General features: G+C 44.8%; 1 protein-coding gene across 2 annotated transcripts in view; it reads left to right on the forward strand.

Moving 5' to 3' along the window:
• Nucleotides 1-14,725, forward strand: part of CACNA2D3 (calcium voltage-gated channel auxiliary subunit alpha2delta 3) — a 753,656-nt gene that overhangs the window by 293,955 nt on the left and 444,976 nt on the right. For both annotated transcript variants that reach the window (XM_017852939.1, XM_017852941.1), the window contains exon 8: nucleotides 12,760-12,849. In XM_017852939.1, coding sequence (XP_017708428.1) covers nucleotides 12,760-12,849 — 90 coding nt within the window. The remainder of the gene's footprint in view (nucleotides 1-12,759; nucleotides 12,850-14,725) is intronic.

The following is a 14,725-nucleotide window of genomic DNA, read 5'->3' on the forward strand; positions in this document are numbered from 1 at the left end:
TGTTCTTGGAGTAAATTCCAGACCAGGGTCTAGCAAGTGCTTCCCCACTGTGTTTACTTGTCACTTTGCCTGTCAGATTTTTGGAGTAAGATTTGCACCACGTTTTGTGTAAGCTTCTTAGATGGCCATATTATCACTTTTCTTCTTTGCCCGTTTACTTGGCCCTCTTCAGTTATTTTTTCTATTCCTCCTCATTCCCCAGGTGTATGCTCAAGGAAAATACAGAGGTAATAGAGTGTAAATGGTTAAGAATGGTGAATTTCTTGGTTCCTTAGAGAAATGGCCAATTCTAGGTTAGGGGCAGAAGATGAACAAGATGAGCCTGTAACCTCTTGCTTATTGTGGTAGCAGGAAGCTATCAACTACTGTATGGGGACTTGGTATCAAGCCTGAAGTGAAGCAGCTCCCACTGACCAAAGATGGGATAAATTAAACATCCCTCCACCCCTCCCAAAAAAAAACACACAAAAATCGTCAACATTTAGAAACATACATGTTACGACCCATGCTGATACTAAAATGGTGAAGCAGAAAAGCCATTGATGATACTAAAAAAAAAAAAAAAAAAAAGGGTGTGGGAGATTCTCATTGATCACCTTCAGAACAATCTTTATTTTGAAAACCAATAAAGAAATGAAGGGCAGCTAATGTTTATCCAATTTTCTTCTACAAGTGGTTCTTCAGCTGACTTAATAGTGCAAAAGAGGAAGCACTTCTTTGCAGAAATTGGTTATCTAATAAATGAAGAGAGATGATGAAATTAAAATACCACTATGGTGCAGCTTCTGATAAATTAATGAATCTGGGCATTGATGACTACCACCATTGCAAGGAGACTACTACTCATTTGTTGGAGGGAAGTAAAAACATCATGAATGAATACCAAATACTAAATAAATAAATAATATCAAATAAATAATTAAATATGTAGTCAAATCTGAATCCCATCAAACTGCTCAATCTCACTATCAATTTACTAAAATAGGGGGACAGAAGAACATGTTAAATGACACCTCAGGAATACAATCAGTAAAATCTGGATTCTGGAATGCTCTTCATGACCAACAAGTTATTTCAACAAAACCTGTGAGAAAAGTAATGGAGTGGGAACTCTAGAATAAGAGACTTAAGAGATATCTCAACCAATCACAATGAGTAGATCTTATGTGAATCCTCATTCAAACTGGGTAACTCTGACATAAAGTGAAACATGTATTGTGGTTTGTTTTTAAAATGTTTACAGATGAAATACTATGATATCTGGGATGTGCTTCACAGTAATCTAGATGAGTATATTAGTTATCTGCTCTAGTGGAACAAATTACCCCTAAAATTAATAGCTAAAACAGTGGTCCCTAACCCACAGGCTGGTCTCTGGTTTGTTAGGAACCAGGCTGCACAGCAGGAGATAAGTAGTGGGCGAGTGAGCAAGCATTACCACCTAAGCTCTGCCTCAGATCTGCCAGCCAGCAGCATTGGATTCTCCCCAGGAGTGCAAACCTTATTGTGAACTATGCATACAAGGGATCTATGTTGTGCACCCCTTATGAGAATCTAAGTAATGCCTGATGATCTGAGGTGGAACAGTTTCACTCCCCTGCTACCATCCCCCTGCTACCTCCCCACACCCCTGTCCTTGAACAAATTGTCTTCCATGAAACCAGTCTCTGGTGCCAAAAAGATTGGGGACCATAGGCTTACAACAACAAACATTTATTATCTCATATAGTTCCTGGACTCAAGAACCCAGGAGTAGCCTGGCTGGGTTGTTCTGGCTCAGAGTCTCTAGTGAGGTTGCATTCGGGATGTAGGCTGGGGGCTGGTCTTCCGAGGGTTGGCTAGGATGGAAGATCCATGTCTAAGCTAATCCATATGGCTCTTGGAAAGAGACTTCAGTTCCCTAACAGCTGTTGGTTGGAAGCTTCAGTTTCTTACTCCATGGTACCTCCCCAGGGCTGCTTCCAGCAAAGCAGTTGGCTTCCTCTAGAGGGAAGTATCCAAGAGAGATCAGACAAGCAACTGTGATAGAAGCCGTAGTGTTACTTACAACCTAATCTTGCAGGTGGCATACCATCATTTCTACGATATTCTCTTGGTTGCAGAGACCAACCCTGGTGTAATGTAAGACGGCCCAACACAAGGGTCTGCGTATCAGTGGGTGAGAATCTTTGGAGGCCATTTTGGAGGTTGGCTGCCAAAAGGGACGTTGATGTAGATGGTGCCAGGGTATTGATAAAACAAGATTGACTGTAAATTGATGATTAAAATTTTATAATATAAAAAGTTTCTGGTAAAAAAAAAAAAAAAAAAACTTTTTTAGAGACCAAATGCTTGGATGTAAGTCCCAGCTCTACCATTTATTATCTGTGAGACCTAGTCAAGTGATGTGAATTCATTCTCTCATTCTTAAAAGGAGGGTAATAAGAGTATCTACCTTCTGTCTGGGGATTGTTGTGAGGATTGAACTGATGAGTGCTCAGAGCGAAGGCTGGTGTGTAGAGGGGACCCGGAGAATATTAGTTGAAGGTAGCAGTCTCTTCCCTTCTGTCTTGGGCACTGTCTTTCTGCTGGGCCTGAAAACATCCCTGGACCACCTATTTTCTAGAAACGCTTTTTTTCTAACTTTTAAGAAGTATATTGTGATTTTCCCTGGGAAAAGCTACCATTTTTTCTTTATCTGATCTTCTCACTACATATATGTCTGCCCCCACATGCTGCTACGGAGGAAATGAGTGCAGTGTGAGTGTGCATGTGGAAGTGCACGTGCTTGGGGACACATCTGCTCCCCTGGCCTGTATCTGCATGTTTTTCTAGAATATGGACCTTGCTACTGTCACTAAAAGGCTGTATCTCTTCTGAGAAGCTGCTTATAAGTCGACTGTTCTTAGCTGTCCAACACTCCTTTCTCCCCTCCTTTCCATGAAATCCCTCTGTCCTTAGAAAACCCATTTGGTGAAGTCAGGTAGGACTTTCCCCATTTCTTCCCACCACAACCTCAAGTTCAGATGTGGCCATGTGATCCAGACCTGAATAAGTCAGAGGTCCCATTCTCTGGCCACCTGATTGGCTCAGACCCAGACACACAACCTAAGTTGGCCTGATCAGAGTATTTCTGGGGACTTTTCTGATAGCAATATTGCTGAAACTGCTCTTGGGCAAAGTTGCCAGATTTTGCAAAACAAACAGGGCACTCAACTTTAAATTTCAAATAAGCAAAGAATATATTTTTATTATATTCACTGTTATGTATCCAAAATTCAAAGTTAATTGGGCATCCTATATTTATCTGGCAACCCTAGCTCTTGCCAGTGGGCAGGCTGAGCTAGGAGGATGTGAGACCACTGATGTAGGCAGCTGTGTGCTCAAGAGCTTGCTGGGGGAGTGAAACCAAGTAGAGCCAGGAGATATAATAGAGAAGAGAGACTGCTCCCTGAGGCCCTCACTGGGTCCCCTGTCCCTTCCTTCACTGAGGCAGCCGTACTTCCAGTCTTCTCCTTCTAGGAGCCAATTACTTTCCTTTTACTGTAGGTAGAGTTAGGGTTTTTTAATAGACTAAAAATACAGTGCTATAAGGCATTGCAAGCCACAGGTGCCCTACTAATAAGATTTAGTGTTTACTGAGTGCCTACTATATACTGATCTCTGTATGAAGCACTCTGTCTACATTATCTCATTAAGTCCTCATAGTCACTCTGCATGGTAAAAATGAAGAAATTTTTGGCTCAATTATTTGTCTTCCATGAGGTTGTTATAATTATCTTACTACACATATGCACTATAATGTGAGTACAAAGATGTTTACTGTAGTAATGTTGAAAACATGAAATACTGAAAATTTAAGTTTTCACTAGTAGAGGACTGGTCAAATTTATGTTGATACATACATACATACATATATATGTATATGCGCGCACACACACACACACAGTGCCTTATTTGTTTACTCAGAGACTTGAATTAGAGTGGAAAAAATTCAGACAATTAAGTTTAATACCCATATGTAATTAAGCTTGGCAAAATACAGAGATCATTGAAACAAACACATTTTAATTGAATACAAGTTTTATAAACTCTACAAATCTTCCAAGTGCTCATACAGAAAATGTCCAAATTTAGTTGTCCCTGGGGTCACATTTCTTTGCTGAGCTGTCCCAGAAATGAATGTAGCAACCACTGAGTGGGCAGTATGACTCCTAACCTGTGTCTCAGCACACACTGCTCCCCGATCCTGGGCCGTAGCTTTGCATTGAGTGCAAAGAACTGTAGGTGTGACTGTGAGGTGATGGTTTGATGCAGATGAGTACGCTGGCACCCACAGCACTGGTCTGCATCACATTCCCCCTGGGTGCTGGTTATCAATGCATACCTCTTCTGAGCTGAAGCATCCTCAGAGCTGGCACTGTGTTTGTAATGAACTGAAACTGACTTCTGTCTACCCTGGCACGCCGCAGCCACTGAAAACATTCTTCCTCCAAGAGACACATTTGAATCAAGTCAAGATTTTCATGAAGTTCATAAAGGATAAATGGAGACCTTCGGAAATGTCAGAGAGACATGAAGGGTGAGGCCTACTGTGTACACACACTGCCATGCCATGCAGAGACACAACACAGGCGTCCTGTCCATGCAGCACTGGGCTTCAGCTTTTCCCAGGCTTTCAAGGGTTCACAAAGCCTAGTTCCCTAAGATACACCGACAAGTCCGTGTGACCTCACAAGAAGGACGATGAGCTCTTGTAATATGGCTCCTCTTGGAGCTGGCCTTACTCACGAGCATGGTAATCATCATGTCCCTCCTTCTCAGCAGTTACTTGGAAATATGCTCTGCTTTGGTGGATGGGGCTGTTCCACTTTAGGTATTTCCCAGTTGTAGAGAATTGCTAATTCTGAGCTCATCACCATCATCTGCATGAAATAATTAGTGCTTTTGCCATTGAAATGAGGATGTAGCTAATCTGACTACCTGGATGAAATAACGTTCATTGTTCACACAGGAGATCTATCTTTTCTCTAATTTGGCACTGGCATTAAACAGCTGCTACCTTCAGACACATCAATTTGTTACACACACGTGAAGGAGAAATGGGGAATGGCTCAGATGTCGTTCTATCGGTGTCTGTACTGTCTCCCCCAAATTGCAAACAACTGGGCCTGCCTCCTTCCTACCAGCTTTCTTCAGCCATTTTGTTTTCTTCTTTGAGAAATACCATGTCACTTCTTCCCATGGGAATCAAATGACAGTCTGATTTACTGGAAGCCAGGCTTGGTGGTAGCCATGTCATAAGATAGGTGCCTTATCTATAAAATATATTGGTTCTGCATCACCCTAACATCCCTGAGAGATTTGCCCCAAAGAGGCTCTAAAAGTCAGCCAAGGGAGTTCTCAGACTAAACAGGTATATGGGAGACTTGTCCCGGGTTGAGGTTAGGGTTGGGTGTGCATGTGTTGTCAGGAGGAATTAGATCAAGAGGAGGTGTCCAGATTTATATCAGATAATCTTGTGGTATAATATCCAAATCAGCGGGGAGGACAGGTGTGGGCACTCTTTGAGCCTCTGAAAAAATGGGCTTCTGCACTTTGGGCTTGGAACAGAGTAGTAGTGGGACCACAGAACCCTGTGAGCCTTATCTGGAAGTCTCACTGAGGAGTTTGGCATCAGAATAGGGTAGACATGGCTGTTGGGATCCTGCTCATCATTTAGGCTGATAGGAGCCACATCTCTGTTTTAGGAGAAAGCAGGCAATCCTGTATCTGTTTACTGATAGAACTGAAAATCAAAGAGGCTCTACAGAATACTCTTAACCTTTAGTGCCTTAATTTTAATTTTACAGTGAGCTTGAGCTACCTGACAGCAACAGTGCAAAGTGATCTATTAAAGTGAAGTCCATTTGAGACACCTGCACTGTAGCAGCACACCAGAATTCTGTGCTGCATGCGAACAGGGCAGCAAGCAGCCACAGTCACCATCTTTCAGGTATCTCCTCTGCTCACAGGCAGGCTCCATTGCTCCATTGGATTTCACTTACAAATCACAGATTCAAAAATACAATTATAAAGAATTTCAGGACAATAGTAGCAAAGCATTAAATCAAACACTGAATCCTTCTGAAAATGGGACCCTGGGCCACTGCATATGTCACATCCCCTCAAAACCAGCCCTGCACGGGATCTTAGCTTTGCACACGAACCTAAAGTCTCTGCACCCACCTGCATGCTGTACTTTATCAGGGACATAGAAAGCTGGGCCCTGGGTGCTGGGAAGGGGCCCTATTGCATAGGAGTTCAGATATGGGACTCAGCACTTTGAAACCCAGTCTGCTGTCTTGAGCTTTCTAGTGTCCTTGGCCTACATGTAAAATAAGAATGTAATAGTACCTCTCTTTTAGGGGTGTTAGGAGGATCAAGCAAAGTAATGTACAAAAAGCATGAGGTGCCTAGCATACAGTTGTCACTCTGCCAGTATTGGCTGCCCTTGGAGGACTTGGTGAGGCGATTTCTAAAGTCTTCCCATGGGGGAGTTGCTGCAGCAACCTTTGTCCACTCCTAATGGGTACGAAATTCATGTCTGCAGTATTTGAATGATCCTGATGGGTGTCATTGATAGATGGCCATTAGCCTTCCTTCCAAATAGCGGCTGTACTCCCAGCCAGGACCACCAGCTCTCAAGGGCTTGTTTTGTCCACTGATGTCCGTTTGACACCTTGCTCTTGATTGGAAGGACTCAAACGTTTGTTATAATTACATAGACAGGAAAAAACATGATTGCTATGATCACAGAGAGTCATCAGTATGATTCAACTAAACTGAATGCCGGTGAAGTAGAGGCTTATTTTACCGGGATCCTCCGCTGGCCTGAACGTTGTGGCTGTTTGTCAGAGATAAGCGGATGTGGCTGTGCTGCTGTCATTTGGGCACAGGGAATGGTGGCGTCAGCATGGGCTCATCTCCCCAGGCGTTAAGCTGCACTAATTGCTTTGGAAACAAGGGTTTTTCCTGGGCAGCAGCATATGCTGCATGTGTCACCTGAAGCAAAGATAAAGAGCCACCCTCCTCCTCCTTTATTGAGGTTTAATAATAAAATGGGACTGTCACCATTTCCAATAAACAGTTTATTTTAATTGAGAAAAATAATGAGAACTGGCCACCTTTTGGTACACAGCTGTTGAGCGTCTCCCTGACTTGGGTGATCTGGAGCCTTCTGTTCTGTATTTGTGCCCTTGAGGTACTCGGGTCCTGGGGTCAGTGAAGTCAGCTACATGTCTCTATCCATTTAAGCAAACCTGGCCCTTGAAAGGCAAAATAAGTCCTTTTCTAAGGTCTATTAGATTATAAAGTTGCAACCCAAGAAGTGGCCATAGAGAATGCTGGAGATGTAGTCTGTTTTAATTTTCACATGTTGAAGACAGTCCTTTCTTTTAGTGAATATGAAATGAAAGTCTCACTTTTTTTTCTGTCACCAAAATTCTTTCAGATGACTTCTTTTTTCAGGTTCCCCAGGGAGAAGTCAACCCAGTATCCCCAAGTATCAGAGGGAAATGAAGGCACAGATAAGACAGTGTCTTACTCAGACTTGTAGAGAGGGTGAATGTCAGAGGAGGAATTGGAAGGAAGTCCTGCCTGCTGTTCTGAGGCACTGATGCTCTCACTACCCCACCCACTACTCGGGTTCTTTCCCATCCCCATTTCACAGCAGGCAAAATTGAAGCCAGAGAACTAAAGCCACTTGTCTTGGGGGTTCAGTTGGTAAATGGTATCACCAGCACTAGAATTCAGTCTCCTGACCCCCAGTTCAGTTGTTTGTTTGTTTGTTTGTTTTGAGATGGACTCTCACTCTGTCACCCAGGCTGGAATGCAGTGGTTCAATCTCGGCTCACTGCAAGCTCCGCCTCATGGGTTCATGACATTCTCTTGCCTCAGCCTCCCGAGTAGCTGGGACAACAGCCGCCCGCTACCACGCCTGGCTAATTTTTTTTTGTATTTTTAGTAGAGATGGGGTTTCACTGTATTAGCCAGGATGGTTGCGATCTTTTAACCTCATGATCTGCCTGCCTCGGCCTCCCAAAGTGCTGAGATTATAGGCATGAGCCACCGCGCCGACCAGTTTTTTTTTTTTTTTAAACCTGAGTTCATAGGGCGTGTACACCAATTGCCTCCACACAATAGCAATGATATGATGGCAGTAAACATAACAATTTCTGGATCTTACAATGACCACAACTGGGAGCAGAGAAAAAGAAATCTGTAGTAATGAAGACAATACAGGGCTGTCAGCCAGGCCCCTTCCTTCGCTTCCAGACACGACCCTTGGGGTGCATGCGGTTGGGATTGATCATCAGCAAAATCACAAATTTCTCTGTGCCATGGGTCGTCAAAGCACCGGCTGTTAAAGCCTTGAGCACTGAGAGTCTGCTGTGTATAAAGTGCTGTGTTCAGTCTATCACAGGTGCGGTAAATGGATCGCACCGTATAATGGCTGTGATTAAGAAGGGGAAGAGGGGCATAGAGGAGAAGAGGAAGATCATTTTAATGCAGGGGAAGCTTTCATGAGGTATGGTTTTGGCAGCTAGGGTCATTGGTTTGGTTGTGGTAATCATAAGGGATCTTTTCAATTAAGTGGCCTACATCAGCTAAAACTGGTTAAGCAGAGGAGCAAAGGTATTGGTTCACTTACCTAAAAGGCCAGGCATGCCTGGATCTAGGGGCTCAAGCCTTGTTGTCGCCATCCTGTCCTGGCTCCTCCATGTGGGCTTCGCTCTCGGCGGCTGTTACCTTCATTCAGGTGAGCACCTCCTGTGCGGTGGCAGGATGATTGCTGGCAGCCCTAGGCTTCCTCTCAGCAGTCCGCGTGGAAAGAGAGAGTCCTTCCTCCCACATGCCAGCAGAAGTCCAGGAATTGGCTCACTGCCCATGCACGACTGTGGCCCTTGGGGTGGAATTCATAGACTGGAAAGGTCTGATAAATTGTCCCACTCCTTGATCTGGGAGGGTGGGAGGGAGAGAAACATTAGCTTCTCTCAAATCATGTGAATTATGGGTTGGTGGAAGAGAAGGAAAATCAGAAGAAGGGGAATTGTTGCTGGGCAGACAAAACTCGCACATGTCCCTGGGTCCAGGCCTTAGACCTTCCTCTGAGTCACCATTAGTCCATGGCTTGAGGGAAGGAAGGTCCATTTTAACCCCTGTCTCTGGGTCAGTGCTGTCCAGTCACACTTTCTGCAGTGATGGCCATGTTCATTAATTGGCAGTGTCCAGTGCAGTAGCCACCAGCCAAATGTGGCTAATGAGCACTTGAAATGAGGTTAGCACTACTGAGGAACTGTATTTTTAATGTTAGGTAATTTTATTGATAATTAAATTTAAATCTAAATTCTACGTGTGGCTCAAGGCTACCTAACTGGACAGAGCAGCTCTTAATGGAGGACACATCATGGGAGATAGTTCCCTGGGAGACAAGAGCTGGTTTTGTGTAGGAGAGTTGGGCAGAGGGCTAAATGCAGCTCCGAAGATGAGGTTGGTGATCTGGGTCAGGGTGTGGAGGAGGAGAAGAGGGAGTTTGGACATGAGAGAGAGAGAGAGGAGGGAGAAAGAAACACAAAGAGTCCTTTATTGGTGGCATCATTTGGGAGTCCTTAACTTGAGAAAATAGTTTTTCCATCTAATATATGGACCAGGAAGAATTTGTACCAGGAAGAATCAAATTCACAACTGACATTGTTATAAAAGCGAATTAAGGGGAACTCTGTAACATGTTGTTACATTTGATCTAAATGTCCAACTGTAAAAAATCAACCATTGCCTGAAGTGCCATATAAGCTACACATAGATGAAAAGAAAAATTAAATTTTGTGCAGGTTATTTTAAAAAATGCTGTGTAGCCTGGGCCTGGTGGCTCATGCCTATAATCCCAGCACTTTGGGAGGCCGAGGCAGGCGGATTATAAGGTCAGGAGATTGAGACCATCCTGGCCAACACGGTGAAACCCCATCTCTACTAAAAATACAAAAAATTAGCCAGGCGTGGTGGTGGGCGCCTGTAGTCCCAGCTACTCGGAAGGCTGAGGCAGGAAGATGGCGTGAACCCATGAGGCAGAGCTTGCAATGAGTCGAGATCATGCCACTGCACTCCAGCTTGGGTGACAGAGCGAGACTATTTTGTCTCAAAAAAAGAAAAAATGCTGTGTTAACTTGCGTGACTGAGTACAATTAAAGGCATTTGGCAGAAATGACATCAGGCAAGTAGAATGAACTTGTAAAGGCAGAGTCTGGCCACAGCTTTGTGAATCTAGGGCCAGTTAATGACCAACCTCTCAGTGAGCTGTGTGATGGGTGTTTCATCATGCTCCGTATCCCTAGGTGGGTGCAGGAGGGTGTGGGGACCACCGCGAGTTGACACTTTCAGAGCCTAAGTCCCTATGGTGGTCACAATCCTGATTTCCACGGGGGGATAGTTGTTGATGAAGGCAGACTCCCCTCCTGCCCAACTGCAGCTGGGACGCCTGGCTTTCTTAGACTCGGTTAATTGCCTAGATTTGTTCACCAAGCATTCCTGGAGGACCCGCCATGCACTTGGCATCCTGATGGGCCTTGAGAACAGGGCAGGAAGAAAAGAGAAGCACAAAGCTTGGCTCCTGGCCCTGAGGTTTGCCTAGTTCCCTGGCCCTCAGCATTCTTCTCCCCCATCACTCAAGCCATTTGATCATCCCCTGAAGACTTAGCTCCTACCCAGGAGCGGAGATTAAAGTGAGCATTCTGGAGCCAGACTGCCCAGGTACATGTCAAGCCCATGGCAAGTGCCTGGCATACAAGATGCTCAAAAAAACAAAAAAAAAAAAACAAAAAAACCCAAACTTTTATTTTGCTAATTTAGAGAAACAACAGGTATATAGCAGAACGAGGAAGGGCATTAGAGTAGGTGAAGCTGACCTGGATTGAAACCTGGGCCAGGCAACTAGGTGGTGTGTGTATTTGGAAACAGTTTTCAGCCTCAGTCTCTCTATCTGTAAAGTGGGATGATGGAACCTCACATGATTGTCATGAAGACTCAGTTGCACTGTATTTTTTTAAGGGCCTAACACCAGGTAGGCTTCAATAATGGTGGCTGCTCTGATGGGCCAGAGGGCAAGCAAGGTTGCTATGAAAGTGGAGCAGGCCAGGGAAGAGGGTCTTGTGGGTTGTATATGTGCCTGAGGTGAGCCACTAGTTTCAAATTCAGCCTCGATTCATGTTAGGCCCAGGTGTCATTCAAACCTTTTTACCATGAAGAACCCACCCAAACTTTGGAGTTCATATTGGCACCATCTTGCCAGCAGATCTTCTGTCCATCTCAATGACTGGGGGCTCCTACTGCTTCTAAGGGGACCCAGGGAGAGACAGAACAGCATTTTAGAACAATCAGCATGCCCTAAGATTTGTGTCTATGATCCATTTTGATCCATGATCATTTTGGGGGTCCTAAGGCAGTGTGTCCAGTTAGACACATCATGAATGGGTTTCACCATCTGAGTGCTGATGGCATGCTTGGGGCATTGTTGGGTCTTAGGGCGTGGTAAGAGAAAGAAAGCCCTTCTTAGCAAGTAAATCATAGGTGGATATTTTCCATGAGCTCATTCTTCCTGCTCCTCTCCCTCCTGGTGACTCCTCCAGCCAGTTTCCCCAGTGGACAAAAGTGGGGATGCCTTTGGGGAGAGAATAATCCTTTTCAATAGAAAAAGCAAGGGGTTCAGAATGTAGTGACTGGAAAGCAAAGCCAGGCCGTGGGTGTGGGCTTTGGGTGTGAGCTTTTGGGTCACTCATACATGCATGTATTCCTGGACATGCATTGTGTGCACTGACCTGTTCCTGGGCATGAGCCTGAATTCGCTCTTGCCCCTTTGTCAGGAAACAGAAATGTGTGGGGTTTCGCATTTACTTTCTTTTGTCCCCTTTAATCTCCAGCTGATGCTGAGCTTCTGCAGAGCCAGAAGGGTCTTAGGGCCTACTCTGGAAGAACCTCACTCCCGTTCTCTTTATTCCTTGGAGCTCTTCTGGATTTCTAGCCTGTGTCTCTCTCGTTATAATCACAGTTTTCATGTTGTCATCCAGTCTTTATCGTTGCTTCTTAGAGCTATCTACTGAGAACTTTCTGTGTGTATCATACTATGGTAGACATGAAGACAGAGTAATGCTGTGTCTTAAGAAATGTCACAGTCTTGGGTGGGGACAGAGTTTAATTATGCAGTGCTCAGTGAAAGGTGGATCTGAGTACCTGATGGCAGCATGGAGTCACAAAGGAAGCATTCTAGGCTAGTCGCAGAGGCTGGTGGTCTGAGAAGAGGGTTATAGCCATATGAGACTTGAAAAGTGGATGGGAGAAAGTGTGGCAGGAGAGCCAGAGAATGGATTGAGAGTGGGTTCCCAGTGGAGGGGTGCATATGCAGAGTCCTAAATGTGATCAGGAGTGGGAGAGTAGGGGTAGGAGAGGAAAAGAGTCACCAACAATGAAACTGGAGAGGAAAGTGGCAATTTTAGGTGAATTAAATACTTTTCACCAGAATTCAACTGATTTTCTTCCTAAACTGTAACTGAAGCTAAACCATGAATATTGAAGGTGAATTTTACATTGAGTAAGTTCTTATATTTTGAATGTAGAAGGAAAAAGTAAATTATGACTGGTTGAATCTGAGAATCATTGGTCTTACCATGGCATACATCTAATTCATTCAAGGTTGGTGTTTCACATAACAGGACAGACACTAATGGATTTTCTGCTTTGTTGTTTCAGCACTTCAGGGAGCATCTGGACAAACTTTTTGCCAAAGGAATTGGAATGTTGGATATAGCTCTGAATGAGGCCTTCAGCATTCTGAGTGATGTAAGCTCCTCTTTGATTTGCCTTTCCCATCCCCTGGAGAATAGATGGGTGTTGTTTTAAAAAATTGTGGGCCAGGCTAGGCGCTGTGGCTCAGGCTTGTAATCCCAGCACTTTGGGAGGCCGAGGTGGGTGGATCACGAGGTCAGGAGATCGAGACCATCCTGGTTAACACAATGAAACCCCGTCTCTTCTAAAAATACAAAAAATTAGCTGGGCATGGTAGCAGATGCCTATAGTCCCAGCTACTCAGGAGGCTGAGGCAGGAGTGTGAACTCGGGAGGCAGAGTTTGCAGTGAGCCGAGATTGTGCCACTGCACTCCAGCCTGGGCCACAGAGGGAGACTCCGTCTCAAAAAAAAAAAAAAAAAAAATGTGGGCCAGGTGTGGCTGACACTGAGCAGATCTACAGGCATGGGATGGGAGAGTGAGATTGACTGGCCATTTAAGTCATCTAGGGAACCAGATGCCAGCCAGTGAGGTCAAACCAGAGCAGAATGGGGAAGAGAGAGTGCTAGGGTATGAAACCATGGAAGCAGCAGGAGCCAAATTGAGTAGCGTCATGGAGACACTAATGAGGGCTTTGACTCTGTGTGGAGTGGAAAGCCATTGGAGGGTCTAGGCAGAGAATGACATAATCTTGAACTCAATAGCATTTTTCAGGCTGCTGTATTTAGAAGCAACTATAGGAGAGCAAGGACATTAAGTTATCTGGGTAAAGAAAATGGTGACTTGGACTAGGGAGAGAGCAATGAAGTTGTTAAGAAGCAGAAAAATAAAAACCACTCAAGGTATTTTAAATAGTAGGAGTTTAATTCAGGCAATCGATGGCCTAAGGGATGGAAAAGCTGAGAAACCAGAGAATGAAACAATCCACAGATTAGCATCAGCAGGAGGCATCTCCTCTCTAGGGCAGGGGGTACAACAGGCAGGAGGGGTGACATCAGAGCCGAGTCACTGTGGCCATTCAGATGGGAACAGAACTGGGGAGGAGGCTACCCAAGAAGAACTGTGACCATAGAGGGAAGGATCTGACCTGTGGAAGCTGGAACTATGGAGGAGACACAGTTATAGCCAGAAAATGCCTATCCCCTGAGAGTGTAGAGAAATTGCTTAGAAATACCTTGATTCCTTCCTTGCTTCCTTTCACCTTTATATGATCCTTGTCAAAACTGTTGGGGAGCTTGAGAGCTGTGGTTTGCAGGAAGAAGGCATGGGATAGTCTGAGAACAAACAGGCACTAAATGGAGGAACATCACTTTGAGGTGTCAAGCAGGAGCTGGGAGACCAGCAGAGGCTACCAAGGCCTTGCTGCTGTTGGTCTCCAGGCAGCTCTGTAGGTCAGGCTGTTGTCATTTTGCAGGTGAGCAAGCAGAGGCCCAGCCAGGTGAGTCATTCACTCCACAGTGCATAACTTGTATTGTGGGTTAGTTACACCTGACTCCAAAACTTGAGTTTTTACTTCTCAGCTATTCTGGCCTCTCAAGAAAGGCTAGGCCCTAATTTCTAGACTCTGTTTTACCAATAATACCTGTTGCCATGAAGATGACTATTTAGATCTCAGTCCTGAGCCAGTGTCATGACTGCAGGGGAGAAGAGAAAAATAAGGAGAGAAGGTGCCAAGTCAACTTCCTCAGTACAAATTCAAAGCCCCTGTCACCTCATGAGCTCCAAGGAGCTGTTGGCTACAAGATGTAAACACTTATGTAAGAGTCCGTGTTTTGGACAGTACGTCTCTGTTGACAGCAAAGTAATAGTTTTAGTGACACAGCTGGCCAGGACAGAGGACTAGGCTGCACTTCAAATTCTGGTTTGAAACCTGGGCAGGTGCCTTCTTAGGGCTTGGGTCTCTGCATCTCAGCAGGCTCTCTCCAGGTAGT

This window comes from Rhinopithecus bieti, unplaced genomic scaffold (genome assembly GCF_001698545.2).
Source record: "Rhinopithecus bieti isolate Rb0 unplaced genomic scaffold, ASM169854v2 scaffold_35730, whole genome shotgun sequence".
Taxonomy (NCBI): Eukaryota; Metazoa; Chordata; class Mammalia; order Primates; family Cercopithecidae; genus Rhinopithecus; species Rhinopithecus bieti.